At 42.6% G+C, this 26875-nt stretch overlaps 4 protein-coding genes across 5 annotated transcripts in view; all 4 read right to left on the bottom strand.

Moving 5' to 3' along the window:
- Window positions 1-2439: 2439 nt before the first annotated feature.
- etnk1 (ethanolamine kinase 1) lies at window positions 2440-12957 on the bottom strand. Its single transcript, XM_019896400.1, has 8 exons — window positions 12667-12957; window positions 10247-10506; window positions 9996-10136; window positions 8202-8344; window positions 6289-6372; window positions 4878-5038; window positions 4233-4306; window positions 2440-4159 (listed from the first exon to the last, which is right to left on the bottom strand). The coding sequence occupies exons 1-8, from the start codon at window positions 12907-12909 to the stop codon at window positions 4087-4089; spliced, it is 1179 nt and encodes a 392-aa protein (XP_019751959.1). The 5' UTR covers window positions 12910-12957; the 3' UTR covers window positions 2440-4086.
- Window positions 12958-14437: 1480 nt separating this feature from the next.
- Window positions 14438-19801, bottom strand: pyroxd1 (pyridine nucleotide-disulphide oxidoreductase domain 1). The gene is made up of 13 exons (XM_019896398.1): window positions 19494-19801; window positions 19323-19403; window positions 19110-19229; window positions 18579-18707; window positions 18219-18292; window positions 17180-17376; window positions 17023-17120; window positions 16797-16899; window positions 16274-16386; window positions 15388-15510; window positions 15188-15325; window positions 14996-15085; window positions 14438-14915 (listed from the first exon to the last, which is right to left on the bottom strand). Exons 1-13 carry the CDS (start codon window positions 19569-19571, stop codon window positions 14757-14759), a joined length of 1503 nt encoding a protein of 500 aa, XP_019751957.1. The 5' UTR covers window positions 19572-19801; the 3' UTR covers window positions 14438-14756.
- Window positions 19802-21263: 1462 nt separating this feature from the next.
- iapp (islet amyloid polypeptide) lies at window positions 21264-23190 on the bottom strand. The gene is made up of 4 exons (XM_019896337.1): window positions 22994-23190; window positions 21991-22080; window positions 21587-21724; window positions 21264-21500 (listed from the first exon to the last, which is right to left on the bottom strand). The coding sequence occupies exons 2-4, from the start codon at window positions 22068-22070 to the stop codon at window positions 21323-21325; spliced, it is 396 nt and encodes a 131-aa protein (XP_019751896.1). The 5' UTR covers window positions 22071-22080; window positions 22994-23190; the 3' UTR covers window positions 21264-21322.
- Window positions 23191-25408: 2218 nt separating this feature from the next.
- The window catches only part of slco1e1 (solute carrier organic anion transporter family, member 1E1), a 23336-nt gene continuing 21869 nt past the window's right edge, over window positions 25409-26875 (bottom strand). Inside the window, exons 13-15 of one of the 2 annotated variants that reach the window (XM_019896380.1) lie at window positions 26408-26472; window positions 26209-26323; window positions 25409-26143 (exon numbers count right to left, since the gene is read on the bottom strand). In XM_019896380.1, coding sequence (XP_019751939.1) covers window positions 25780-26143; window positions 26209-26323; window positions 26408-26472 — 544 coding nt within the window. In that variant the 3' untranslated portion in view covers window positions 25409-25779. Of the gene's footprint in view, window positions 26144-26205; window positions 26324-26407; window positions 26473-26875 lie in introns of both variants that reach the window. The other variant, XM_019896381.1, reaches the window with a different exon arrangement.

A 26875-nucleotide genomic window follows, 5' to 3' on the forward strand; every position in this document is an offset into this window, starting at 1 on the left:
TGACGATTGCTTGATTTTAAAAGGAACTATGTGAGATTACAAGTTAAACAAAATGACAAAATTGGTTGTGTCAGTTTTTTATTGGAAACACAATTTTAAGAGTGTTCAAGAATTAAGTTTTTAATTCAAAAAATAAAATAGTCTTTTTTTATTTGACTTTTTTTGTCACTGAAAAGCCTTTCAGTATTTCATTCAACATAAATAGTTTACTACTTCGCACCGTACTTTTTTTTTTTCCTACTTTTCGCCACCTTCTGCGATCCGATTTCAAGCACAATCGCATTCTGGGCGCATTCTTGCCAATTGTTGCCTAATAAAGCGACACACTACTGTCTGGGAGTTGACACCTAAGCGACAAAGGGGCCCCCCCGACGCCCGACATTTTCTTTCTTACGAGAAACGCAAGCAAACAATGGAGAGTGAATTTGAAGTGGGAGAACTCCACATAAATGGGATTGAGCTGTTGTTCTGCTTCGAACAACAATGGCTTAGAGAGGATGAGAGAGAGATTTGAGCTTCTGGGCCCCGCTGGGTTGGAGAAAGGCAAAGTGAAGAAAAAGATTGGAAGAACGGCGACGCGGCGACAACCCGTTTGATCCTCAGGGATGCGCGAGCGCGTTTGAAGCCAACAATCCCTTTTGTGATGATAACACATTCATCTTCCCACTTCCCGCTCTTGTGCTATTGTATCGCGGGCAGCTGCGCGAGCATTGTCCCGCCCGCCGCTAATCTGGGAGCGAAAACTTTAGGCAGCGACGTGGTGATGAGGAGCTGTCTACGTCGTGGGAAGCGCCGCTAATCTGCCTCGGTATCTTTGAGCCCACTCGTTTAGTTCGCTGATCCTCTCCCAATTATGCCTCCCTCCTCATCGAAATATTGCCACCGAGTTTGGAAAGCTGTGTCGGAATGCTGCGTGCATAAAAAGAAGCGAGCGGCGACTCAGACGCCGCATTCAAAAGTAACTACGTTTTGAAAAATGAGAGGGGGAAAAAAAAACACAGAATGGAAAATTAAAAACTATGATAACACTAATCTGAAGCTAACGCTATTAGCCGGAGCTAATCTTTGCCTCAAACAAAACTCAATACAGCTCTGCTTACCTTTTCGGTTTTGACAGGAGAGCAGGAGCGCTCACACCCGTGTGGGGCCAGTGGGGAAATTCTGCTTGACACGTTTCAGACAGTGTTGTCCATCAGATTGAAAGTGGTGCTGAATCTTCACCCAGCCAGCCTAGGTGACAAACATTTTGAAATATTATCAAAGACAGACAGATTACTTGAGATTTTGCTGGTCGTTTAACTATAATTTGTCGGGCCAGAGGAGTCATTGGGCATTTTAAAATCGGCAACGATATCTATAGACGTTAACACATTTTAACTTCAAGCAACTATACGGGCATTCAAACATTCCCAATTTGCGAAAAAGGCGCTCAAGAACAACAGGTATTTGTTGAAAAAAGTGATTCCAACCATAAAATTGTCTTAGCAGCAAAAGTAATTTTTAACATAACGTCCCAACAAGAGAAATAGAAAATACCTAAGTGCGTGCTAAAAAATGTTATGTCTGTGCAGATCCTCAGTCGCCCGGTTAATCGATAGGTGGCAATTCAACTGCAATTGTTGCACTGTATCAATGTTGTGAGACCGAATGTGTGTCCTACAGAGCTTAATGGAGCTATTCATCAGGTTTAAGACGTTTCTAATTAATACTGTGCTCGTTATTGTTTACCTCTCATTAGGTTTTCGCTCAGTTAATTTGACTGCAGTTGCTGTATGGCGTCTGTAAAGGAAGAGCGTTTGTAAAATGGACTCCTCTCATACTGCGAGCAACAAATGTTTGGTTGGAGTGAAGCGCCATGACGAGTGACAATGTTGTGAAATTATGAAAATAGTCGCAGGACTCACCTGAAGTCGAGCGATGCTCGTAACAATGAGTTTGATGATGTTACGTCATTATGTAGTTCGCTCATTTTGATCTTTTTGGGGGGCGAGTTGAGGAACGAGGCTGAGTGTTTGTTGAGATTCAACTTCGCGCACACTACGATTTAAAATGGTTGTGCTCAAAGAAAATCTTTCAACTTTGGAATGGCCAATAGTTTTGAACACAATAACGTGGGTGTTCTTCTCACCCTTGGTTTCGATTCGTTTTTGAAACGCCGTTCAACGTGATTGACTACTTTATGCACCTGTGGTCGCGTTGTTTACGCGACTCTGCCGCCATCTTGTGGCGTTTGCTCGCTCACATTCGCGCCTCTCAAAAGCTGGTGAATGGCGCCACCTGGCGGACGTGTGTTGTAATTACGGGAGTTCTCTCGTTACAGGACGAAATGAGCAGTCAGCAAAATGTATTTTAATGTGTGACAAGATCAAACCCACGGTGATTTTATATATATATATATATATATATATATATATATAGGGGAAAAAAGGACATAGTGGATATGAGAGTAAATACATTTTATTTTTAGTTTTTTTTACAGTATTTAATGTCAATTTTTTCACTTCTATTCACATTTAATAACCTTACAAAAAAGAAAATTTAATAGAAGCACAGATATTAAATTTGTTTTACTGTACATTATAAACAATATACTACAATGGCCACAGAAAGCATGAGGAAAAAAAAATAAAAATCATCACATAACTAAGAAACTTGTCATTGCCCGTAGTTCCCCAAAAGTGACAGTTACTGGATGTAAACAGCCGGCTTTTATGCAAGATTTTCACATTTCGAAAGCTCATGTGCATGGATTTGTGATTTCACATTTAAGTCCGCTCTACTCCCCCCTCTAATCACTGGCATAAACGGTGGACCTTATTTCTCAATCAAGTAGATTAAAAAAAAAAAAGCACACTGGCAAACCGACATTTAAGTACCCAATTATCAACTGTGGAAGATAACAGTGCAATGTGAACATGGGAAGAAAAAAAAAAAAATCCAGTCAAATTAAAATCTACATGTTGCGTAGACATGTTTTAGTCCCTCGGGAAGCCCCTGCTTAAAACTTTAAAAGCTGAAATCGTTACTTCAAAGCTCCCGGAAAGAACGAGCAGACCCAAATAATTTTAGATAAAACTATAAATCACATCTGTAAATGATTATTTTATTTCGATTTGCAAAAAAAATAAAAATAAAATCCTAATCAAATTTTCAGAAGACCTCAGAAAGTGTTCTCAGAAGTTTCCGCGTGCATTATTTACAACTGATAAAGCGCAACTTTGGTGCCGGCTTGTTAAAACTAACCAAGAGATGATTCTTGAGTACTTCCCAAGGCCTCCTTTTCAACGCTTTGCCTGTTGGTCCGTGTGTCGATTAGCAGCCATTTTTTGTGTTTTCATCAACAGTATGTTTTGACCCACCCCCCCTGAGCAGCACTTCACAGATGACGTCGCACTTTTCGCAGTCTCCACTGAACGATTGCTACATGTTTCAAAGCAAGTTTTGGTCTTTTCGTCTTGAGTGCTCCCGTTTCAAACAGAAGAAACCCAAAGTAGCACGATGAACATTGGAATGCTAAACCGGCCATTTTTTGCTTTGCCCGGAGATTTAAGCCTCCCCCGCCCTTCAAGCTCTGTTTTGACCCTCACTTGACACACTTTTCATACACACACGCCCCAAGAGAGGATGACTACATGGCTATTCTGGCACATCAGGCACACGCAGATATGCGGGCCCAAAAATAAGGGTTTCGAGAAAGGGGGAAAAAAAAAAAAAAAAAAGCCGCCAGGCGTTTGCAGCACTTCCACGGTTGTGATTTTGTGGCGCGTCCAAGCTAACAGATTAGTGTTTGGCTCCCCTTCATTTTCTACTGTGCCCTTCCATATGCAGATAGAAATGACCACTTCACATTGGTGCGGGTTACTGAGTCAGTTCGTGCGCTTCAAACTTTTGCGGGTGGATCGATAGATAGCGCGCCACGCCGCCGCCGCCACCAGGCAAGGAATGGAAAAAAGTCTTTCCAGCATGCGCCCCTAGAGGGCGCCTTACGCTTGTTAGAAGAGAGGCACTGAGCATGGGAGTGGAGGCCAGAGGAAGAGCTGGAGGACGAAAAAAAAAAGCGGTTGGAGGGGAAGCAGGGGGGGGCTCCTACTCTGGTAGGCTCAACACGGCCACCTCGGGTTTCATCTTGAAATACTGGTTGAAGCGCAGCACTGCATATCTAGAAGAGGAAAAAAAAAAAAATTAAGAACGCGTTGCGTCACATTTACAGTAAATAGTACCCGGCAACTTACTCCAAGAAGTCAAAGTCAATGGTGGAGAATTTCGCCTGGATCAGAGCCCAAAGAGCCCAGAAGAAATGCGATGCCTGTCAGAAAAAGAAAGCAAAGAAGTCAAAAGGATTAGGCGGGGCGACCTCGCTAAAAGTCAACTCGGAATCTCATTCCACGTCAATAAAAATCGCTTCGTTGGCCGCATATAAAAGATTACGTTTAGCAATTGCCTTCTGCCACACCCCTTTCTCCCCGTACAGACTCAATGAAACCGCTACTGTTGTCCGTTTCCGGGGAATCGAGGTCGCCACGGCGACTGCCGCTACGACCCGAAACGCAAGGGAGTCAAAGTCACCGTAGCAACCGCAACAAACACCTGAAACACAATCCATCCGCTCGCCCATCCTCCCCCCGCGTGTGACATTTAGCGCCGCACAACAGGTGTGTCTGCGTGTGTGTGTGTGTGTGTGTGTGTGTGTGTGCGTGTGTCAAAATAATACGATTCAATCATTTTTCGGATGCAAACGTGAGCTAAAACAAGCTAGCAAATACATTTTTCGCCGTGGCATTATTTTAGTACATGAAAAGTAATCGCCTGGCCTTAATCGAACAAGCCAAGCGAATGCGGCAGAGGGACTAAGTGGCGGCGGCAATAAAAGCACTTACCAGGGCAAATCGGTTGACTTGTACGTAAAGCGTCTCCACTTCTCTGTCCGTCACCTCGTTGCTCTGGCCTTTGTGCTCCTTGTAGGCTTCCAGGTACGAACGGAGCCACTGCAGCTGAAAGGGGCGCGCTGGGTAGTGGCTGTAATCCACTTCGTTTAAACCTGAGGAATTAAAAATATATATATTTTTAAAAAACACATTGTTTGGAATTGTTGGTTTTTTTTGTTTGTTTCTATTCATTCAGTTTTAATTCATTTTTAGAAAAGAGTTTATTTACTTTTTTTTGAAAATGCTTTATTTGAGGTTTTATTAGTATTATTTTTATTTGTTATTATTATTTGTCAATAAGTTTGTGGAGTGTTTGTCAGATGCAAGATAAGAAGTTCACCCAAATCTTTTTTTTCAATTTCAGATTTAGTTATTTCATTACTAATACCCTTGGGTGGTACTTGGTGTAAAAAAAAAAAAAAAAAAAAAAAAAACTGACCTAGAATGTAACGTGTCTGCTTTGAGCCGCTTTGATTCCCCTGTGAGTGAATCGCTCAAGTCAGAGTCCTTGTGCAAAAAAACAATGTGAGCGTGCCTCGCTAGGAATGTGTCCATATATATTTTTATTGTTTCAAGTGCCTTTGTAGGGGCTTCTCGCTTAGCATCTGCTTCCTCTGAGCTGGGCTCAGATCAATGCAAACCCTCTCCCCGCTATCCGTCACGCATGTAATAGAGGCGGCAGGGCTTGAGGGTGTGTGAAGGTAAGAGCTCGGAGGAGAGAAATGAGTGGGCAAAAAAAAAGGAGAAAAAGCGCTAAACATGACGGCGAGATGGTGTGAATGCACCAGAGGTTTAAGAGACAATGAGGAAGAAATGCTCCAACACGAGATTATGTGTGTGTGTGAGTGTGTTTCGTGAGAAGGCATGCGACGGTCTGTTTTAAACAGAGGTGTGGTGTGCATGCGAATGGTTTTCCACCCCCCCGTCCACATGCGGCAAGGAGTGTTTGCCTTCGTCCTTCCATGTTCTCTCACCTCTAATTGCTCCCACTCACGATGCCCCACGAGAGGGAGGCTCTGACGTCAGAGCATCCTTCTTCTCCTCGGGTGCAGCTGTCACATGATGTAGTCTAGTGTGAAAGTGCTTCCTTCCCTCCTCGTGTTCCTTTTTTTTTCATTCATTAATTTTAATTCATTTTTAGAAAAACGTGTACTTTTTTTGTACTTTTAGTTTTTATTAGCATTAGTTTTAGTTTGTTTGTTTTTTTTTTTTTTTAGCATGAGAAGCGTTTGGCGGATGCAAGATAAATTGTTCACCAAAATGTTTTTTTCAATTTCGGCTTTAGACCCCCTTAGGTGGTACTCTGTGTAAAAAAAAAAATAAAAAAATTGAGAACTACTGTCCCTTTTTATTCTAGACTTACCAGCAAACTCATTGAAATGATTCCCAATGTCGAAGGCTTGGTAATTGTAGCCAGCGTACTCGTAGTCAATGAACTTTACGTTCCCTGCAAGGAAAAGAGGATTTGTTTAGACAAGAGTCAGGAGAAGTCATGCAAAATGATGATAATGCATTTTTTGTGCGTGTGTGTGTGTGTGTTCCTTTGATAACTCAGAAAAATCGACTGTCAATTGGTTTGTTTCCTGTCCAACTGGACTGGCCAGGAAAAAAAAAAAAAATCGTCTCTTTTGGGGGCGTGTTGGTCAAGGAAGAGTTTGCACTTCGAGGAGCTTTTTTTTTTTTGTGCGTGTGAGTATAGCTGACAGAAAAAAAAAAATTAAGCAGCTGCTTGTGGATTTATGAGGGCAATCGTCTCAAACTGAGTTATCAGCTCGTAAAAAGTCACAGCTGAGATCTTCTCGCAGAGGGAGAAAACGCGCATAAGTCAGCGTCAAAAGGCAAAAGGAAAAAGAACGGAAAGAGGAGCGAGGCTGTTTGCTTTGGACACACGTACAGAAAAGAGGAACGCTTGCCAAGACGAGAGGATCCGACAAGTAAAAGGCATTTAGATGACATTAAAAAAAAAAAATTTAAAAAAATAGGGCAGCCAGAGTGTCGCCCTTTGGGCCAAGTGCGGTTACGTAACACCAACTAAGGGCACATTTCACAAGGCTTCATGCAGGACAGACGTTAGCCATTTGCATTTCTACTGTACTTGTATTTTTAGTTTGCCATATAGAAAAAAGAAAATCACATTTAAAACAAAAGAAGCTTGCTCCCCGAAATACAAACCCTTGCTTTGACATGTCCAGTTGTGACACAATCGTTTTAAGATTCAAATTTGGACGGATGCTTTTCAAGCCAAATAAATGGGATAATTTTTTGGTGATTTTTGCCTTAATACATTGAACATGTTTTTTTTTTTTTTTTTTTGAGGTGGTGCTGGGCTACAGAGAAAAACACTTTGAGGTGGGTTACCAGGTGGAGTGTGGGTCCTAGCGGGACACAACTGAACACCTCCAGGCAGTGGCTATAGCCCCCCCTGTGCAGCAGATGAAAAAGTTGGGGCAAACATCTTTCACACATGCTCACTCGCTCGAGAAAATTTGGTCTCGCTGCCATTATTATTATTATTATTATTTTTTTGTGCCGCGTTGAACCGGCAAGCCGTTGCAATTGGCGCGCTCGGGTGTTGGCCTGATCCTTAGCGTCGCGGGGCTATCGTGTTTTAGCTAAAACAATGAACCCGACGGAGGTGTGGAATCGATCTCTTGCGGTGGTGGTGGTGGTGGGGAGGGGGGGGCGGAGGGCGGAGTCCTGTTTTGAGTCTTACGGGTTCGGCAGAAGCGTCTTTCGGTTTGGTTCAAATGTGGCTATCGATGAGAATCGGGGGAAAAAAAAAGGGTGGTCCCGCCCTCATTGCCAAGAAGCCTCTACTAATAAAGAGTGTATGTGGGGGGGGGGCAACTTGAAGCCATGTAGCACTGGAGAGCGCCACGGCTGCCATGACTTCATCCTGTTTAGGAAGACTACACCCGAGGGGCCCCCGGCGAGCCACGGCCTTGGCTGTTCCTCCTACGGGAGAAAGGCTAGACACAATGAACTGTGAGAATGGCCCCGCCCCCTCACCGCCATCATGCGAGGGGGGCTGACAGCCCCCCCCCCCCTTCGCCCAGCGTTAAAACACCGTGCCAGCCTTTTACTTCTTTCTTTTGGAAATTTGTCGTCATTCGAGAACGGTGACGCGAACACACTTTCAACTCCGGGTAAGAAAAAAATAAAATAAAGTTATCCAAACCACCTTTTTACGCCACACGCGGCGGCAATTGAGTGAAATGTGCCATGCGGAGGCGTGCAAGGTGCGCGGGGGGGGCACGCCGTCGTGGGACGACTCACCGGCCCGCTGGTTGTAGATGATGTTTTTGCACAGCAGGTCGTTGTGGCACAGGACCACGGGCGAGCCGAGAACCGACAAGCTCTGCTGCAGCCAAAGCAGCTCTGCTCGCAGGCAATGCGGGCTGGGCACCTCCGCGTTCAACCTGGTGGTGGGACGGAATGAAATCGGTCAGCGCTTGGGTGTTTCGTCGACAAGTTTATCACATGAGCGGCGTCAATGTTTGTTTTGCATTGGTCTTTTTTTTTTTGGTGCGAACACACACAAAGTTTGTTGTTGCCCGCAGCGATTTTCCAAATGCCTCGTCGTGCCAAAGTGCAAATAAACAGCGATTTGGATACCTGCGTGTAGCTAAATAAAGCCGGGCAAAAATGAGCATTATTGTCCTTGTAAGGGCATCCCATTCATTTTTTTGGACTTCCTTGCACTTGATTAGACATGCGCAATTCATGCCGTGGCCCCAAATAGGCTCAACATTTAAATTACCCTCCAAGAGTTAGTGTTCATGCGATTTGAAACGAGACCGGCAAATGGGTGCCATTGTGAAATCGTCTTTCCTTTTCGGCAGGTGGCTCAAGTAAAACCTCTCCTTTTCTCAAGAGGACTTTGAAACAAGTCATTCATGCCGTTGTCACATCCCGGCTGGATTATTATCATGCACTTTATTTTGGAGTCAGACAATCCTCCATTCAGCGTCTCCAGTTGCTCCAGAATACTGCCGCTCGCCTCTTGACTGGTACTTGTAAGAGGGAGCACATTACTCCTAGGCTGGCATCCCCTCTCTATACATTTTAGAGCTCTTTTTAAGATCCTATTATTTGTTTTCAAATATTTAACTCATTCAATCCCAGCCATTTTCACTGGAGCAACCCCCTCAATCGCAGCGTTTTACTGGATTTTGACTGATATTGCAAGGCGCACAGAATATTTGGTTCTAATGCTATATAAACAAAATAAATAAATAAAGTTTGGACTCTCTTCTTTCAGCAGCAAAAAAAAAAATGTTTCTATCGTTTTCCATTCTTCAGCAATCGGCATTACAAAATGGCTAAGTTTCATGGAAATGGCGATTCCTGGGCAAAAAAACGGAGAAAAATTTCAATCAGGTGAGGCACCACTGCCACCTACTGGTCGCATTTTTTACATGATTTACAATGCAAACGGCTTATTCTCATTCACAGATTGCATCAGACCCTGACGCAAAAAAAAAAATACTTAGACGTATAAGTACGTCCCTGGTAGGCGGGGGCCTAATTTTAAAAAGACGTACAAGTACGTCTTGTGGAATGAAAGAGTTAAATGGCCTCGTCCCACCTTACCTCTCAGAGCTCCTGCGCTCCTACGAACTTGCCCGATGCCTCAGGTCTGCAGACCAGACATTTTTAAAGGTACTAAGAACTAAGCGGAGGCTTTTCCATTGCTGGTCCCTCTCTTCGGAATGACCTCCCAATGAACAATCGGCAAGCCGCCTCGCTGCCCATCTTTAAAAAAACCTGTCTCAAAACTCATTTTTATTCTTTGGCTTTTAACTCAGCATGAGGCTTGATTTTTAGTTTGACTGTTTTTGTCCCCTCTACCGTCTTTGTTATGAACGTCTTGTTTTATTGTTTGTTGTTGTATGTTTGACTTTTGCTCCGTGTATACAGCGTTGGTTTAACCGTGAGAGCTGTGAGGTCATAATCAAAGCGCTTTTATCTGTAAAATGGCTAACAGCATCATCGTTTTAGTTACATATAACAACAGAACAATACACGTCAAATTCATTGTCACACATTGTCACTTTACAGGAGGCTCACCTCGCATTCTTCTCGGGGTCGGCGAAGTACTTGGGGATGAGCGAGAAGTACTTGCCCATCTTCAGCCACAAATCCGACTGGGGCACCCAGCCATTGTGAGCATGGATGGCGTGATACTTGGCAAGCTGTCTGGCAATGAGTCTGCCAAAGCCGACAATGCGATTTCATGAATGCCAAAATAATTGGAGCGTGGCTTTTTGTGTTTACAGTACTCCCCGTTCAGGTGTTTACAGTGTTTACAGCGGAGATACCTGAATACAGGCTGGCTGCGGATGTGCTCCGGCTCAAGGGCGGCGCCTTGAAGAAACTCGTAGCACAGGCCGTTGTTGAAGGTGCAGTAGAGGCGAGGGGCGCAGCGGTGCGCGTGCAGCACTCGGAAGCTCTTCACCTCGTTCTCGCGGTCGATCAGCAGCTCCGTCTTGTTCCCGTAGATACGAACCAGCACAACGTCCTGCATGGCCGCGCCCACGTAGCAGCCCAGGAGCTTATTGGTGATGCCGTCGGTGAAAAACTAGAAAAAAGGAAAGTTGAGGAAATGATTATCAACGCGTGTCTATTTTTTTTTTTTTTGCATGTTACATAACTTGAGAATGTGTGTTGGACTCCATTCAAGCCGTTCTGTTTTGAACCCTGGAGCATTTGTTTGAGCTGTGCTGCAGCCAGGGTATCAACATACCGGCCCTAATTGTTGCTTCTATGAGGCATCGACTGGGAATGACAGGAATTTTATTTTCATGCGGACGCAATGACCAGCGTTTGCTGAGTCCCCCATTTTTGCTCTCCACTAGCTCATTGATGAAGATGGGAAAAGAGGGTCAGGGGCATGTGACCGCCCCTGGTTGTGTTGACATTCCCTCCACCCTTCCACAACATAACTCTGTGTCTGAGTAGCGCTTGCTAAAATGCATGTCAGCTTCCAACTTTTGAATGGAACACCACCAACGCTGAACTGTTCATGGTTTAAAGAACATGAATTTGTATTTATTTATCCAGAGTCTCAGCTCGTCTTATGTATCAACCTGCTACATTTTTTTTGTGTATGTGTGTGGAAAAAAAATGGTTGAGTATTTTATTTACTCTACAACTGTTTGCTGCTGTCAAATATAGATGCAGTATTGCAAGGAACAATGTGGGAAAACCGGATCTTTTTTCCACCGAGGTGGGTGACAAATGCAAAAAAAGAAGGGAAGGGTGCAAAAAAATCGACTCACTTGACCCCACGTTATAGGGAGAGTAAATTTCAACAAACGAACTAAATTCTACTTCTAGTACGAATGACAGTGTTAAGTTTTTACCACTCACTGTGCAATTTGTGGTTACTGTTATGAGTGAGGAACTGCAAACCCACAGAATTGCATGTTACATAACTTGAGAATGTGTGTTGGACTCCATTCAAGCCGTTCTGTTTTGAACCCTGGAGCATTTGTTTGAGCTGTGCTGCAGCCAGGGTATCAACATACCGGCCCTAATTGTTGCTTCTATGAGGCATCGACTGGGAATGACAGGAATTTTATTTTCATGCGGACGCAATGACCAGCGTTTGCTGAGTCCCCCATTTTTGCTCTCCACTAGCTCATTGATGAAGATGGGAAAAGAGGGTCAGGGGCATGTGACCGCCCTGGTTGTGTTGACATTCCCTCCACCCTTCCACAACATAACTCTGTGTCTGAGTAGCGCTTGCTAAAATGCATGTCAGCTTCCAACTTTTGAATGGAACACCACCAACGCTGAACTGTTCATGGTTTAAAGAACATGAATTTGTATTTATTTATCCAGAGTCTCAGCTCGTCTTATGTATCAACCTGCTACATTTTTTTTGTGTATGTGTGTGGAAAAAAAATGGTTGAGTATTTTATTTACTCTACAACTGTTTGCTGCTGTCAAATATAGATGCAGTATTGCAAGGAACAATGTGGGAAAACCGGATCTTTTTTCCACCGAGGTGGGTGACAAATGCAAAAAAAGAAGGGAAGGGTGCAAAAAAATCGACTCACTTGACCCCACGTTATAGGGAGAGTAAATTTCAACAAACGAACTAAATTCTACTTCTAGTACGAATGACAGTGTTAAGTTTTTACCACTCACTGTGCAATTTGTGGTTACTGTTATGAGTGAGGAACTGCAAACCCACAGAATACCCAAACTATGACTATCTATGCCAGCGACGTAGAGTGACATGCAGAGGCATTAAAAGTATATCCCACTAGACGGCAGAAGGTAAATAATTAGTATTTACTCTATGAAATAATTACTAATAAGCACTCCCTTCAATCATTAAAAACACCGGTGGTTAGGGGTCAGAGTGTGTCCCTAATAAAGTGACCGACCCGTAAGGCGACCGGAGAAAACTCGCGAAGGTTTCGATCGTGACTTGGAAGTGACGCAGATGCTAACAGCGAGGGGGAAAATTACCACCTTCTCGGTTGTAATAATCCCACGAATAAAAACCATAATTTGTTATAAATTCATTTGTTATTCATTATCGGCACCGCATCTCACCAGTGGCCATTTTTTTTAAAAAAAAAAGGAAGTTGTCGTTTCGAGCCTTTAAGATATCTTGAATGCGCTTCCAAGAGCTTTAAGCTAGCGTGACTGCGTTCTAACTATCAAGGGTAAGGGGAAAATGACGTTCTACTAAAGACTTAATAACAAAAAAAGAAATAAACTGCACCTTTATTTTGACCTCGGAGGCTTTCCAGTTTGGTCTCAGCTCCTTGACCAGTTTCAACGCGCCGGTTCTGTAGTCTCTCTCCTCAACTGTCACGTCTATTTTGGGCACGGCCGGAGCCTCTTCGGGTACGTGAATGTAGTTGGCCATATTTATTCTTTTTCTTAGGTGATTTTTCGTAACAAGGTGGTAATACGATCGAGAGGCAAGCGATATGAAGGAAGATCGTGTGACAGTACGCTGCATATAATCTCGGTTGTGAGGACAGAATGCGGCAACGCCTCTCCAAATGCCCCCGCCCACTAAGGGGAAAAGTTCTCCCGGTGCATGATGGTAGTCGAATGTTACGTGGAGCGCTTGATTCAAATGACAGCGTACACCACGTTTCATACGTAAGGACCACTCTTGTCATTCCGACCAAACTAAGGTGTTTACAATTGTATTCATGCCCTTTCGGGAAATGTGTGCTTATTAAAATAAAAATACTGTATTTTATTCAACAACAGCATTGTTAATATATACACTGGGGCTGAGTGTTTTTTTACGTAAGACCAAACGGCACTCCCTGGTTATGACACAAGCGTACACGAGTTCAAGTTTTCCGGGCTATTGACGTCACATCCGTAAGCCACTTCGAATCGGGTGAGCTGTGCGTCTGGACGCTTGAAATGTCAGCTGCTGAGCTGTTGATCCAAGTAGGAGGACATGGAGATGGCAAATCCACTTTGCCTAAATGGATCGCGTTGTCTAGTGGCACAGACGACACATTTAACCCTTTACTGTTCGTATTCAATGCACACGTAGTATGCTCTGGGTCACCTTTGACATGGGCCAAGGAGAATGCAGTCGGTGAGCCTTTGTGACATTTTCTGCGAAAAATAAAAGTGTTCTTTGATCTGTTTTACCGTGACATTTCAAAGGCCAATAGGTGCATGTCTGTTTTTTTTGTTTTTTTTAGTGAATCTGTGCAAACGTCAACGCAAGACAGTTCGAAGGATAGTTTCAAATTCCCTAGAGCGCACACACGTGGAATCCGCAGTTTCAATAAAGTGCATTTCAGTAGCGTCACGTGTGAACTAGGACAATCTTAGTGCACACAAAGTTTGTGTCACACCCGTACAATTCCTCTCGGGTCAAATTTGACCTGTGTAAGGGTTAAACGGCAACAAAAAAAAAAAGCACTGAGGAGCTGATAAGCAGGATACATCTGCAAATGACATAACTTGATAGTAACGCATTCTTTGCACTGCCTGAACTAACACGTCATAATGCTGAAACAGCATGTTGGCCATAACTGAACGCCCTGTTCCCAAACCAGCAGCATAATAAGACTTTTTTTGTGGTTCCACAGGCTGGATAAGAATAGGATAAACATGTGACTACTCGGGAGAGGAGTCAAAATGCTCTTTGTGACATGGTCATGCACAAATAAGATCAAGATTCGAGATTAACCTGCTAATTAGGCCGTTGCTAAGGCAAATACAACCTTAATTCCCTTTTGTCTGTTATCGTCACACAGCTATTTGATTAGCCTACTTTGTACCCAAACACCGTCCTGCTCTGACTCATAACTTCAACTTCCTGCGGATGAACTAACAAAGTATCATGTCGCGTGAATACTCGCTGGAAATGTTGCAGGCGTCAAATGTTTCATTTTTAGGAGTAAAAAAAACAATTCAACGCGATCACCTAACTCGAGAGCCACAAAATCAATGTGTGCAAGTTCCAATTGTTGAGCCGCTGACCTGGAAAACAAGCGACCCAAAACGCGACATAATGTGGAAAAAGATGGACGACTTTTAATTGAGTAGCTTCAATAAATCAATCTTTCCAATTGCCTTTTCAATACTTCTCCTGTGTGAAATGTGATGTCGTTAGCTTTTTTTTTTAAAAGTCAAAGCTTCCCATAGGAAATTCACCAGAATTTTTCTAGCCCTTTGACCGTACTCAAAAACAGATCCTTCATTCATTACTCATATTTTACACATATATTACATATTTTGCTTTTAGGCTTCAAAGAAGCGACTGTATATATTTGGAAAAAAAAGTCCCAAGTCATTTTTCCGAAAGCAGAAGTCAGCTGCTCCTTTTGCTCAATCAAAATAGTCCTCTATATCGATGTTGGGGTTGAGAAGATCCTCGCCGTATGGTGTGAGATCCATCTGGTTCAAAATTAGGTTCTCGAAGGTCTCCTCTAAGTCGGTTTCCCCGATGAGCACGGCTCCGACCATCCTGCCGCCTTGTAGAACCACCTGCAAAAAAAAAAACGAGTTTAGAATTATGTGTTGTCTGACCTAAGTTTGCACCCGTTTCCTGTTGGGTTGAATATCACCTTGACATATTCCTCGCCTTTGGTGTAACGCAGCAGCAGCTCATAGTCGGACCCCAGACCTTGCGCGTTAAACTTTCCGAGCAAAAACACCTGCGCCGAAACAGTTTTGTGACTTGTTTTCTGACGCAGCCGGGCGATCGGGAAAATCTTGTGGTACGACCTTGGACGCGATCGGTGTTCAATGTCACATACCTTGTAGTTAAAGAATTTCGTAATGTGGGAGAAGAGCTCGAAGCAGAAGTCCAGCTCGATGGTTTCCGACAGCGCACACGCGGCCATGCAGCGGCCAGCGTGCCAGCCCATCTGACGAGCCTGCGTCCACAAACGCATCTGCAAGAGGTCCGTGATGTCAAAAGTGTACGGTCCTTTCTTGAACCGTGATGTCGACTTACCTGCTGCCACAGCGGGCTGTGATCCCAGCATGCCGTGCACACGTCTCCGGCGGCGTAGACGTCGGGCTCCGATGTCACCATGTGGTCGTCCACTCGGAGGCCGCCGTCATCGGCCAGAGCAAACTTTACCAGAAAAAAAAAATGTGTTGAAAGATAGTATTTTAATTTGAATTATGTTTAAAAAAAAAAAAATTGTGAATGGAATGATGCAAAATACTGTTTAAAATTGCTTCTGTGCTATAGTGACATCTAGTGGCTAGTAACGTAATTTAAGCACAGTTGGACAGTTTAATTTTGTCAACTGAGTATTTAAATTACCGTAATTTCTGGACTATAGACCGCACCTGATTATAAGCCGCACCACTACATTTTTAAAGGAAAAAAAAAATTTTGTACACACATAAGCCGCACCTGTGTATAAGCCGCAGGTGCCCATTTTGTAACATGAGATATTTACAAAGAAAGACGGTACACAGGCGGCCGTTAGAAAAGTCTTTATATAAGCCGCTTCATGAAATAAGCCGCAGAGTTGAAAGCGTGTGACAAAAGTCGCGGCTTATAGTCCGAAAATTACGGGTATTAAGAGCCCTATCATATTTGTTGCAGTTTTTTTTAATGGGGTCAGTTAATCTCATTCAACAAATGTATTACCGTCAGTTCCAATGTGTTTTTATTTGAGCCTTTAAAGGAAATTATGGATGATTGGAAATTTTCCGGATTAAGAGCACTATCATATTTGTTGCAGTTTTTTTAATGGGGTCAGTTTATCTCATTCGACAAATGTATTACCGTCACTTCCAATGTGTTTTTATTTGAGCCATTAAAGGAAATTATGGATGATTGGAAATTTTCCGGACGTACGTCAAATGAAGATGAGTCTACGTACGTTATTGCCGCGCAGAAATGGCTCCGTGTTCGGTATGACACCCGTGGCGCTGACGACAAAGTCGCAGCCGAACGTCTTGCCGTTGGTCAGCAGGACGTATACGGGCCAGGTTCCTTAAGGCGGGAGGAGGAGAATGTCAGGGAAAGGCAACTGGAACAACTGAGCTTTAGTCGGGAGTGTTGAATCACGTTCAGCATGAGTTAAAATGAGATCGGTTAATTCTGAACACAGCCACAGTCCCAGTTTATACGTGGGTGTGAACACTTGTGCAACCCCGTCACAGTTGTTTAGTTTTGCTTTTGCATCGAGTTTTGGATTTATTTTTCTTAATTTCCAGTTTATAAGTGGGTGTGAACACTTGTGCAACCCCGTCAGTTGTTTAATTTTTCTTTTGCATCGAGTTTTGGATTTATTTTTCTTAATTATTTATCATTGTCTTTTTTTTTTTTTTGGCGACACAAAAACCTGGTAGTTGAACAGGGGTGTGTAGACTTTTTCTATCCAGTGTATAGCTAGTTCTCACCGGTATCGGGTCCACGTGTTTGCGATTGGGAATTGAGCATCTCCTCAGAGGTGAAGATCGTTCTCACCTCACACTGATATTCCACCGAAACCCTGCGGGACGCCTGACCGCAGCACGGAGAAAAATTTTTTTTAAAAAGGGTCAAGAGCGTTTTATTTCCAACAGAAATAAACATATCACGTTTTAAGATGAGATTCCAAAACAAGAGCTTTGCAAAGGTCCTCACCCACTCCGCTCCTTTGAGAACTAATCCTCGGTGCCAGTCTGGACCGAGTGCACTGCCAGGCTCCGTGGGACCGGAGCCGCGTCCTCGCATGTGGCGATCTGGAAACAAACGGCACACATGAGTAGATGGGCCGAGAAGAAACTTTTAGAATCCAGACCTGAGGTGAACGTCTGAGCCTCGCCGTCCGTCGGGTAATCTGTGGTGTAGCGAGTCCTCTTGCAGGCGGCCTCTCGCTCGGGTTTGTCGGCGCCCAGCGACGGGATGAGGAACTGCGCCGCCCCAGCGTCGAAGAAAGTGTTTCCGATGGTCTTGTCCTTCACGGCCCAGATCACCTCGCAGCCTTCCACCTCATACCTGCACGAAACGTCATTTGCATTTTGATTTGCGGGGGAAGCTACTAACTGTTATTTGCTGATAACTTGACTTTATTCAAGGTTTTGTGCTTCGACCAAAGCTATGTGTAATATCAACATAGTGCTTTGGCGCCATCTTATGGGAACAATGATGACGTGAAGTGAGGAACGTCAAGGACAAAGCCTTGTCTCATAGGGGAAAAAAAAAGTGCTTTGTCGCTACCTTCCCGCATTGTGTGTCAAGGAACAACGTTGAAGTGAATTGAGGAGTTTCATTTGGGCAAAAAAAAATATTCTCCCTCCACCACCCACCATCTTGTGCCTTCTTTCTGTTACAAAACTATGGTGAGGGCGAGTCATCTTCTTATCGAGGAACTATGTTGAAGTGGGCTGTGGCGTTTCATTTCGACCAGTCCGTAGTGCAATGTTGTAAGTTGATCAATATTTATTTTTTTTGTTTTCTTTTATGTTAATCGGGATACAATGTTGTGCAGCGGTGTACTTATTACAATTTTATAGCCAAACGATACTCTAAATTTAGAGTCGCAGCAGAGAGTTGGGTGTGGGGGGGCGCACAAAATGCTTTGTTCTTCTGAGGAGGGGACATCACAGCAAATAATTGCACTGATTTAGACAAAAATAGTTACTTTCTGCCATCCTGTGGCATCTCGGTGTTATGAAAACTATGTTGAGGTGAGTCGAGGAGTTTTATTGAGACAAAACTAGCCATTTGGAGGCAGTCTGGTGTCAATTACGGACAGATTTTTCATATTCGCGACAGGGGAAATAATTTTGTAAAAATGATGAGTTTTGGTCCATTTGGCGCGAAACACACGTACTCACACTAACTCCAAGGCGATCCCTCCATTTCCAACAACAACAATCTTCCTGGCTTTCGTTAACTGCTTCTGAAACTCCTGAAATACAAGCAAATGTGATACTATGAGTGTGTTGGACTGGAAAGTTATCCTTTCTGATAAGATTCTAAAATGTCAAATATTCTGCCAGATGCTGTTGCTTGGAAATTTATCCAACAAGGGAAAAAAATACATCAAGAGGAGACTGTTTTTATTTGCATAACCGACTTCCAGTTACGAGGTGATAGACCTCATTAGTTCGGCCTCGTCTGGAATATCACAGCTGCACATTAAAGGCAAAAAATATATATTAAAAATTCCAAAAAATGTAAAACGTAGTAGTTACCTGGGCACTGTCTGTGTCGCGAATACCGAGCACATACGGTTTGTCCTGGATGAGCAGCTTCGGTCTGGCCCCGCTGCAGATGCACAGCTTCTCATAGCCGTAAACTTTTCCATCTGCAGTTTCCACCAACTGGAAAACAAAATAAATATTTGATCATTTTTGGGGGTTGGTGAATATCATCATTTTCTTTCACAACGAAGGCATTTCAAAATTTTTTTTTAGTTTTCGTGTAGTGTGACCGTGTTGCCACAAGGCGGAGACATTTTGACAAAATATAAATAGCTGTCGTAAAAGTCATTCTAAATATGATTTAAAAAATACCAAATTGCTTTTGAGCACAGCCAAAAACGGATATTTCAGCCATAGTTTTTTTTTTTTGTAAAATTAAATTAATTCTTGACCAGTTCCCAGTTAACACAACTAGCACGTTCTCCTGAGCAAAAAAAATCCACCAATAGCATTGATTTGCAAATATATTAAGTATATTATAAAATATAATTATAAATCCTTTCCAAACCGTAAGAATCTTACATGCGATCGTGTGTTCAGTGTGTTCACAGCAGAGTGAATGACAGTCAAATTGGGGAATTTCTCCTCCAGAACACTGGTTGGTTGCTCCTCCACATCAAACTCCTCCAGAACCTTGGCGACCTTTCAAATAGCAAAGCCATGGCATAAGGATGTGTTCAAACGCAATGTGGTCATTAACTATGGGAGTAAAATCTGACATAATCTTTGTCTGACCTGTTTATAGTTGGTGACTGCCTTTATGTGAGGGCTTGCGGTAATCAGAGCTACGTCAGCTGACTGTAAACTGTATGACAACTGTCGACACACACAAATGCCACGTTAAGCAATTCCGCATCTGTAGACGAGATTAATACGGTTATATTGGTATTGGTGCTAATATTTCACCTGCTCAACACACGTCACCCCCGCGATGCCACCACCGACGACGACAAATTTGAACGTTTTCTCGATTTTATCTGCCATGGTAAAGCTAAGCTAACTTGGTGGGAAACATTTCTTAGCGCTAGAATACGCTTGAAATATGTTTCTCCGGATACTTCAGTGCGATAATATGAAACTACCATACTCGAAATACTGACTGAATATTTTAAAGTTGTCCTCTGGCAAATTAGAAGAATTTTTGTTATGCTACACGCAAATTGCAGCGATACAGTCAATTCACTTCCGTGTTTACATGAACTACGGCGAGCGATAAGGGCAAATTCAACAAATGAAGACTTTTTACGCGATTGCAAAAACAACCAAAGATATTATAAATTCCTGTATTCGGAACTTTGATTTGAAGACAGTTTAAATGCAATAAGTGTACAGGACATGATGTTGGTAAATCTAAATGTTTTAATGTAATTGATTTCTGCAGCATGTACCACAGATGATGTGTTATTTTTCCATATTTAACAGACAAACAAGTACTAAAAATGCAACAAAAAGTTACCGTGTAGTTTTTAGATGGCATTATATAGTGTGTTCATGTATAGTATCATCCTTTTTTTTCACTAGCAGCACTCAGCTGCATTAAAAAGCTTACATTTGATGATTTTTCTCATTATTCCTGGCCATGAGGCATCCCCCATTGTTTGAATTTTGATGACAAGTGCACCTATAATGTCGGAGATTAATGGGGCCACCTGTGCATGAATTCGACATGACGCTTCCATCAGCCTACATTAGCGCAGTGATATAAACATCCCCACGCCGGATGCTGTCTGAAGTGCAATGCAATTTGTGTGGGTTTTTTTTTTTTTCATAAAGTCATCAACCGATCTTGACATAAAATATGTTGTGCATTTTTTTTAGAGATTCATCAGCAAAAGCTGGCACTTATTTTATTTTTATTTTTTTCCAGAAACCTTTTATGTCCATTTTAACCATGTATATGTCATCGTCTGGGATGATCAGGTCACTGGTAATCCAACACGGGTTAATGTCATGCGTCATACGTTCCCTCTTGACGTTCATTATAATACCCAAAATAACCCCAGCTGGAAAAAAAAAGGCATGCCTCTTATCAGTGGCATTCCATATTTCTTGAATTATTTTTCATGCACCCAGTATGATTTTGTGAATCACCTCATGACATAAAATTTTTTGACGGTCAAGCCAACCAAAAAAAAAAAAAAACCCTCCAAAATTAGGTTTGAGATTTGTTGCAAATCCCTCTCGTTGTTTGGAGCTGACATAATCAAGGAAAATACTGAGAAAAAAATTTATATGCTATTAATCATTGCCCAGGGAAATTCAAGAGGGAATAATACAGCATACCGATTGTTTTCTTCAATTCGGCCGATGTTCCTTCGACTGAAACCGTCAAAGCTTGTTTCTGTGTGATTTTTGTAGAACAGGTTATGAGTAATTATTCTAATTCGAAAATAATTCCAGGAAGGTGAATGAGATGCTAATTCTTCTAAAAAAAAAAAGTATACTGCACGCAAACAGTGGATAGTTATATTTTATTTCAAAAAAAACTTTTTTAAGAATCCAGGCGTTCAATCCCAGGTACGTGTTTATGTTTTTTTTTTTTTAATTCACGTAATAGAGTAAAGAATTAATGAACAAATAATCAACTTCATAGCTGCTGTGCTTTTTATTGCTATTTTTATTTTCACATCACGTCACTGTGGAAGAGCGCATGAACACAATGAACACGAGGCTTAAAATTCATATTTATTGTACAGTCATCATCAGACGGTCATCACTGGTTTTTGTCGTCTGTTCTAGAGCGGAAAGTAGTAGTCGGGAGGCAGAAGTAGTTCCCGCTTGCCATAGGTGGTAGATCCCACGTTGGTCGGCGCATACACGGTACCGATGGTGTTACTGGAACGCACCAGAAAGTCTGCTAATCTTTGGGTGACGCAGGTGGCCGTGTTGCACTTTCTCTTCTGGATGAGATGGCTAAAAAAAAAAAAAATGACAAGAGGATGTGAGATTCTCCTCAAAAAAAAAACACCAGATTGACTTCACTCATAGAGATAATCCACCTGTTCTTATCCGGGACCTCTCGAGTGGCTATGAGGCCGAGGAAGGGGTTGGAGAAAGGGAACATTGGCACGGAACTTTCTCGGCCATCTGGCAGCAGGGCACTCTCCTCCTCGCCGAATGAGCTGGAACTGGAGTGTCTGAATCACAAATGAGAAACGGTGTCGTGCGGAAAGCTTGATGACCAACCTCTTTGGAACTACAGTCCCAAGGGGGAAGAAGGAAAAAGTGGCCACTTAAATCGCCCCTAACCCAACCCCTCTCATTTCACTCCACAGCTTCTCAGATGAGCGCAATTTTCGACGCCCACATCATCTCGGAGCTATTCTGCGTCTAGCCCGTGTGGGAAAAAAAAGAAATAAAAATTCAACCGTAGGACTGTTTGGGCTGCGTTCATTTCACTAACCTGTTGCTCGGGGCAGCGGCGATGCAACGCAGCAATACAAACAGGAGTAAGATGAGCGCCGGCATCCTCGGGTGATGCATGGTGACGGATCTGCAAAGGGCGGGAAGAAAAAAAAAATGCAGATTGTAATTTTGAGGTGTGTCGAGGCTAATACGAGAACACGTGAATGGGAATAATTATCGGCTGCAGCTTTGATGATGTTGAAAAATTTGGCACAATTACAGACAATAATATTCATGATACTAATATGATATTTTAAAACCCTTTCAGGGACAGCAGTCACTACATTGGACATCTTATCATGTTGTCAGGTTATCATTATCAGTGCATGAAAGGGTTAAACTCCACTTGACCGATGTGATTTTGTGGTTTAAAAAAAAAAGAAAGAAAGAAAATGGTGCGTCTTAGAAATGTTATGAAATCAATTAATAATATTTGACTTTGGAAAAAAGTAAAGGCAAATATATATAAAAGTGAGTGAACCTAACGATCAAATGTTGAGACTTTAAATAATATCGAAATTTGATATCATTTCAAATAAAAATAAAACTAAAAATCAGAAGGCAACATTTTTGTGGTAATAAAAATCCAAGAACATTGAAAATGGATTAAAATGCTAAAAAAAAATCCCAAAGTACATCTATTAATAAAATATCATAAATATTGTACAGTTGCAGGTTGTGGATCATTTTGTATGATAATCAAATTTACTCTGCATTTTATAGCCATTTCTTAAAATGAGCGTTTTTTTTTTTTTTCAATTAAAAAAAGTAGACAGACAAAAAGAATGTATACTGTACATCCATTGCATAACATTTTGCTTGTCGATTGCGGCCAAAAGAATGTATACTGTATATCCATTGCATAACATTTTGCTTGTCGATTGCGGCCACCTACTTTTGAACAGAGACCCTCTCGCTTGTGCACGAGGATTCAAAGATTAGTTGACACACACACACACACACACACACAAAAAAAAAAACAATTTAAAAAGTCAACTTACATTGCGTCGCTGATGCCGAACTGGAGCCTGATCTAACGTGGAGCCGTTCACAGCTTTGCCACGCTGTCTCCCGATGCGCCGACACTTATAGGTGTCGCGCTCCAACCACTTGTGACATCAGTTCTCCATATATAGCTGTTTTTTTTTTCCCATTCACAATGAATGTGATTGATTCAGGGATATGTGTGTGTGTGTGTGTTGCATGGCAAATATATGCATAGCAGTGTTTTAAAGTCACGCCCTTCAGCACTTGCCCGCCAACTTTCACAGCACTCACACCCACACCGAAATCCGTCATCCGCCACCATCCCCATCATCGGTGTGACAAATGGGACTGACCCTTCTGAAAAACGAAACCGCGGAGGAAGGCTGGCGTACCTCCGGGGTGCTTTCTGAAGTTTTAGGTCGCCTCAACTCTGACCCTTCCTGCTTCGCTCTGGACTTCAGTTGACGATGAATAATGAATGGTGTGCTATTACTGTCATTAATAATGAAGGGTGGCTCATTATTTTGAGAGGACAAGTCACAACAAGTGAGAAAGTATAAATTACAATAGCACTGAACCGAATCTTTTTTTTTTCAAATGTATTTCTTTGCCATGTACAGAATGTTTTGACTAGTGTCAGAAATGAATAATATGGAAAAAAGTGCTCATTTTTGAACCAAAAAGTCACTTTTTAAAGTACTAGGCCATAGGTGTCAAACTCAAGGCCCGGGGGCCAGATCTGACCCGGCACATCATTTTATGTGGCCCGCAAAAGCAAAACAAACATGTCAACTTTCATGATGCTTGCTAAGATCTCGACCAAAATTTAAAATTCTCATATTTAATAAATAAGAGAGATATTGCAAGCATTTTCTTGTTACCAAACACTTATTACAGTAATTTAAACAATAGTTGAATAGACCGTTATTACTGACTTTTTGATAGGTTTTCAGTCATAACGGCCCTCCAAGGGAAATGGGAACTAAAATGTGGCCCACGACAAAAATGAGTTCGACACCCTGTAATAGGCGTTACACGATCAGAATTTTGAAGCCGGTAACCGATCAGTGTGTTTAACCCTTTTGGGGAAAGCGGTTACTACAGTGGACAGGTTTTCATGTTATCAGGTTACAGGGTGCAGGAAAGGGTTAAAAAAAAAGTCTATTTAAACAATTTATTTACTCTACAGTTGATCACTGCACATGGCGGGGTATTGCCAGCAGCCCGCCCCACGAATCGCAAAAATCCACATCTAATTGTCGTCCTTTGAAATGCATTAGGTGAAAAATAAAAACAATTAAACCCCCAAAATTCTTCCCAAATGAAACGGTTTAGGAAAGAATTGGATGGCGATCAGATCCCACAAACATAGACAAACAAAATCCGTACAAAAAAAATTCTTCCCAAATGAATTGGAAAGAATTGGATGGCGATCGGATCCCACAAACATAGACAAACAAAATCCGTACAAAAAAAAAAAAAACCTATATATATATTTATGCGGGTTCAAAATAACCAGGAAAAACGATCCCATTAACAAAAAGCTCTTGCAAAGGCAAGGAAATAGAAACTCTCGATATTATCAACGAAACGACTGGAGTCCAATTTCGCGAAACAAAAACATAAAAAACAAAATAACAAATATGCACAAGGCGACAGGCTATAGAGCAAAAATGACAATGACAAGCTGGAGATGTCTACAAAACAACTTGAGCAAGAGCAGCAACAAGGTCAATAATCCGACACGGATTTGGCACTTGGGAAGTCCTTCAATCCATGGTTTAACTTCATGAACAAATTGGCAGCGGGTGTGCGCGCTGGAGGGAAAGCCCTCCTCTGCCACCTGCCGGAGACACACAAGAACAGGATCATGACACCAAAATGCCGACAATCGTTCGATACACGGAAAATGAGAAGGAAAAACCCGACCCCTGCCGCGCGAAAAATCCACATTTAACAAAATGTAAAAAAAAAAAATATATGTATATGATGAAACACCTTGAATTATGATTTTGTGGATCCAATCACAGACATCAGTGATTTATCAGCAAATGATGACATTACAACTGACTAGCGGATCATCTTTTATTGGAAATAAATGCATTGCCCTAGCCGACCCACTGCCTAAGATTTCCTCACACACACACACACACACACACACACGCACACACACACACACACACACACACGCACACACACACACACACACACACACACACACACACACACACACACACACTTCCCCACCTTAAAACAATGCCACTCACACACCGAGCCTGAAAAACAAATATGAGTCCATGAAATGAAAATGACCTTGTTCATGTGGGCTGATGCTTTGTTTAAGGTTTGACGTTATAAATATGCAAAAATATGCCATTTTCACTCCACTTTTGACACCACCGATGTATATCGCACCCATTTTTGCATTATTGTGTAAGATCTTTGGGAGCACGAATGAGCTGGCGCGATACGGTTAGGCCGCTGTTCACCCAGAGATTTTGTGGCTCTGGTCATCGGGTTCACACCAACACGAGTTGATTATTTGAACAGATATGAGAAACAATTATTCTCCTTATTTGCTGCAAATCTTATTTTCTTGTGTTTTTTTTGTGCCCAGGTCAAAGTATTCCGCTGTCGCCATTTTGTGGCCTCATCCCACCAAGCGATCTGAAGTGAGTTGAGGCGCTTCATTTTAACACAAGTAATGCTTCTCCGGCATCCTGTGGCATCTCTAGCCGATTATACTTCTTATGTCCAAGATCAATAAAACACAGTTCAGCCAAAAAAAAAAAAAAAGACTTCAGTTGGAATGGGTTGTTTTCAAATGAGTTATTTTCACAATAGTCAGTTTCTTCGCAGGATGTTCCGCTTCGGCCTTTTTGCCAACTTTGCGGTCGTCCTCGTCGCTTCTTGACCTGAGTCTCTCGGCGGCCTCGTGCGCGTTACATTCAGCGTCAAAGCCGTTGTTGGGAACCCCCTCGATATCCTTCGAGGCCCTTGCGCTGAGTCGATCACTTGATTGGATGCAAAGTTCCTTTTGCTTGGGGGTTTTGGGCTCATCCTGCTCCTTCCGAAACTGCTTTCGGAGGAAGATGATCACAGCGAAGGTGAAAAAAAAGGAGACGCCACTGATACCAGAGACCAGACCCAGGAAAACAACCCTGCAAATAGGATGAAGTTAATGGCACATATGTTCCTAATAAAAATGCTATTTCTGATGTCATACCGATACATATCTGAATCATAAAGGCGACACGCCCCTCTGCCGCCGCACTTTTTCACCGACCACTTCAGGCACGTCAAATCGATAAACGCCCCGAAATAAATCGGCGCTGGAATTCCACCTGCGGAAAAGCGAATCATCAACCGTCAATTCCAAATCGTCAAAAAAAAAAAATAATTAAGCAGATATCATTGTCAGCTCATACCGAGAACCCGAACGATCATGGTCTGCATTCCCAGGGCAAGGGATTTAAGATGCGGGGAGATGCATCTGTAATAACAATAACAATGCATTTTTTTCATCTGTCCATCCATTTTCTGATCCGCTTTTCCCTCACATTGGTCGCGTGGCATGCTGGAGCTAGCCGACTTCGGGCGGTATGCGGGTTGCACCCTGAACTAGTTTCCAGTCAATCGCAGGGCACACATGGACGAACAACCATTCATGCTCACACTCACACCCAGGGATAATTTAGAGTGTTCCATTTGCCTGTCATGCATGATTTTGGAATGTGGGAGTACCCGGAGAAAACCCACACAGGCAAGGAGTGAACATGCAAACTCCACACAGGAAGGTCGGAGCTGGAATCGAACCCTGCACCTCTGCACTGTGATATTGACGCGCTAACCAGTCGACCACCGGCCCGCTACGTTTTTGTTTTTGTTTCCCCCCC

The sequence above is a fragment of the Hippocampus comes genome, unplaced genomic scaffold, assembly GCF_001891065.2.
Source record: "Hippocampus comes isolate QL1 unplaced genomic scaffold, H_comes_QL1_v1.1 scaffold196, whole genome shotgun sequence".
In the NCBI taxonomy this organism is placed as follows: Eukaryota; Metazoa; Chordata; class Actinopteri; order Syngnathiformes; family Syngnathidae; genus Hippocampus; species Hippocampus comes.

What these genes read in the sequence shown, in the direction of transcription:
- etnk1 (XM_019896400.1), bottom strand. Translation starts at nt 12,909, where the DNA reads ATGCAGCGTACTGTCACACGATCTTCCTTCATATCGCTTGCCTCTCGA. An exon ending in GACCCCGAGAAGAATGCGAG is followed by an intron (nt 8,345 to 9,995) that starts GTGAGCCTCCTG and finishes TCCCACCACCAG; the next exon opens with GTTGAACGCGGAGGTGCCCA. An exon ending in TCATTTCAATGAGTTTGCTG is followed by an intron (nt 5,039 to 6,288) that starts GTAAGTCTAGAA and finishes TTAATTCCTCAG; the next exon opens with GTTTAAACGAAGTGGATTAC.
- pyroxd1 (XM_019896398.1), bottom strand. Translation starts at nt 19,571, where the DNA reads ATGGCAGATAAAATCGAGAAAACGTTCAAATTTGTCGTCGTCGGTGGT. An exon ending in CACTGAACACACGATCGCAT is followed by an intron (nt 18,708 to 19,109) that starts GTAAGATTCTTA and finishes TTTGTTTTCCAG; the next exon opens with TTGGTGGAAACTGCAGATGG. An exon ending in AAGGCGAGGAATATGTCAAG is followed by an intron (nt 14,916 to 14,995) that starts GTGATATTCAAC and finishes TTTTTTTTGCAG; the next exon opens with GTGGTTCTACAAGGCGGCAG.
- iapp (XM_019896337.1), bottom strand. Translation starts at nt 22,070, where the DNA reads ATGCATCACCCGAGGATGCCGGCGCTCATCTTACTCCTGTTTGTATTG. An exon ending in GCCGCTGCCCCGAGCAACAG is followed by an intron (nt 21,725 to 21,990) that starts GTTAGTGAAATG and finishes TTTGTGATTCAG; the next exon opens with ACACTCCAGTTCCAGCTCAT. An exon ending in GAGGTCCCGGATAAGAACAG is followed by an intron (nt 21,501 to 21,586) that starts GTGGATTATCTC and finishes TTTTTTTTTTAG; the next exon opens with CCATCTCATCCAGAAGAGAA.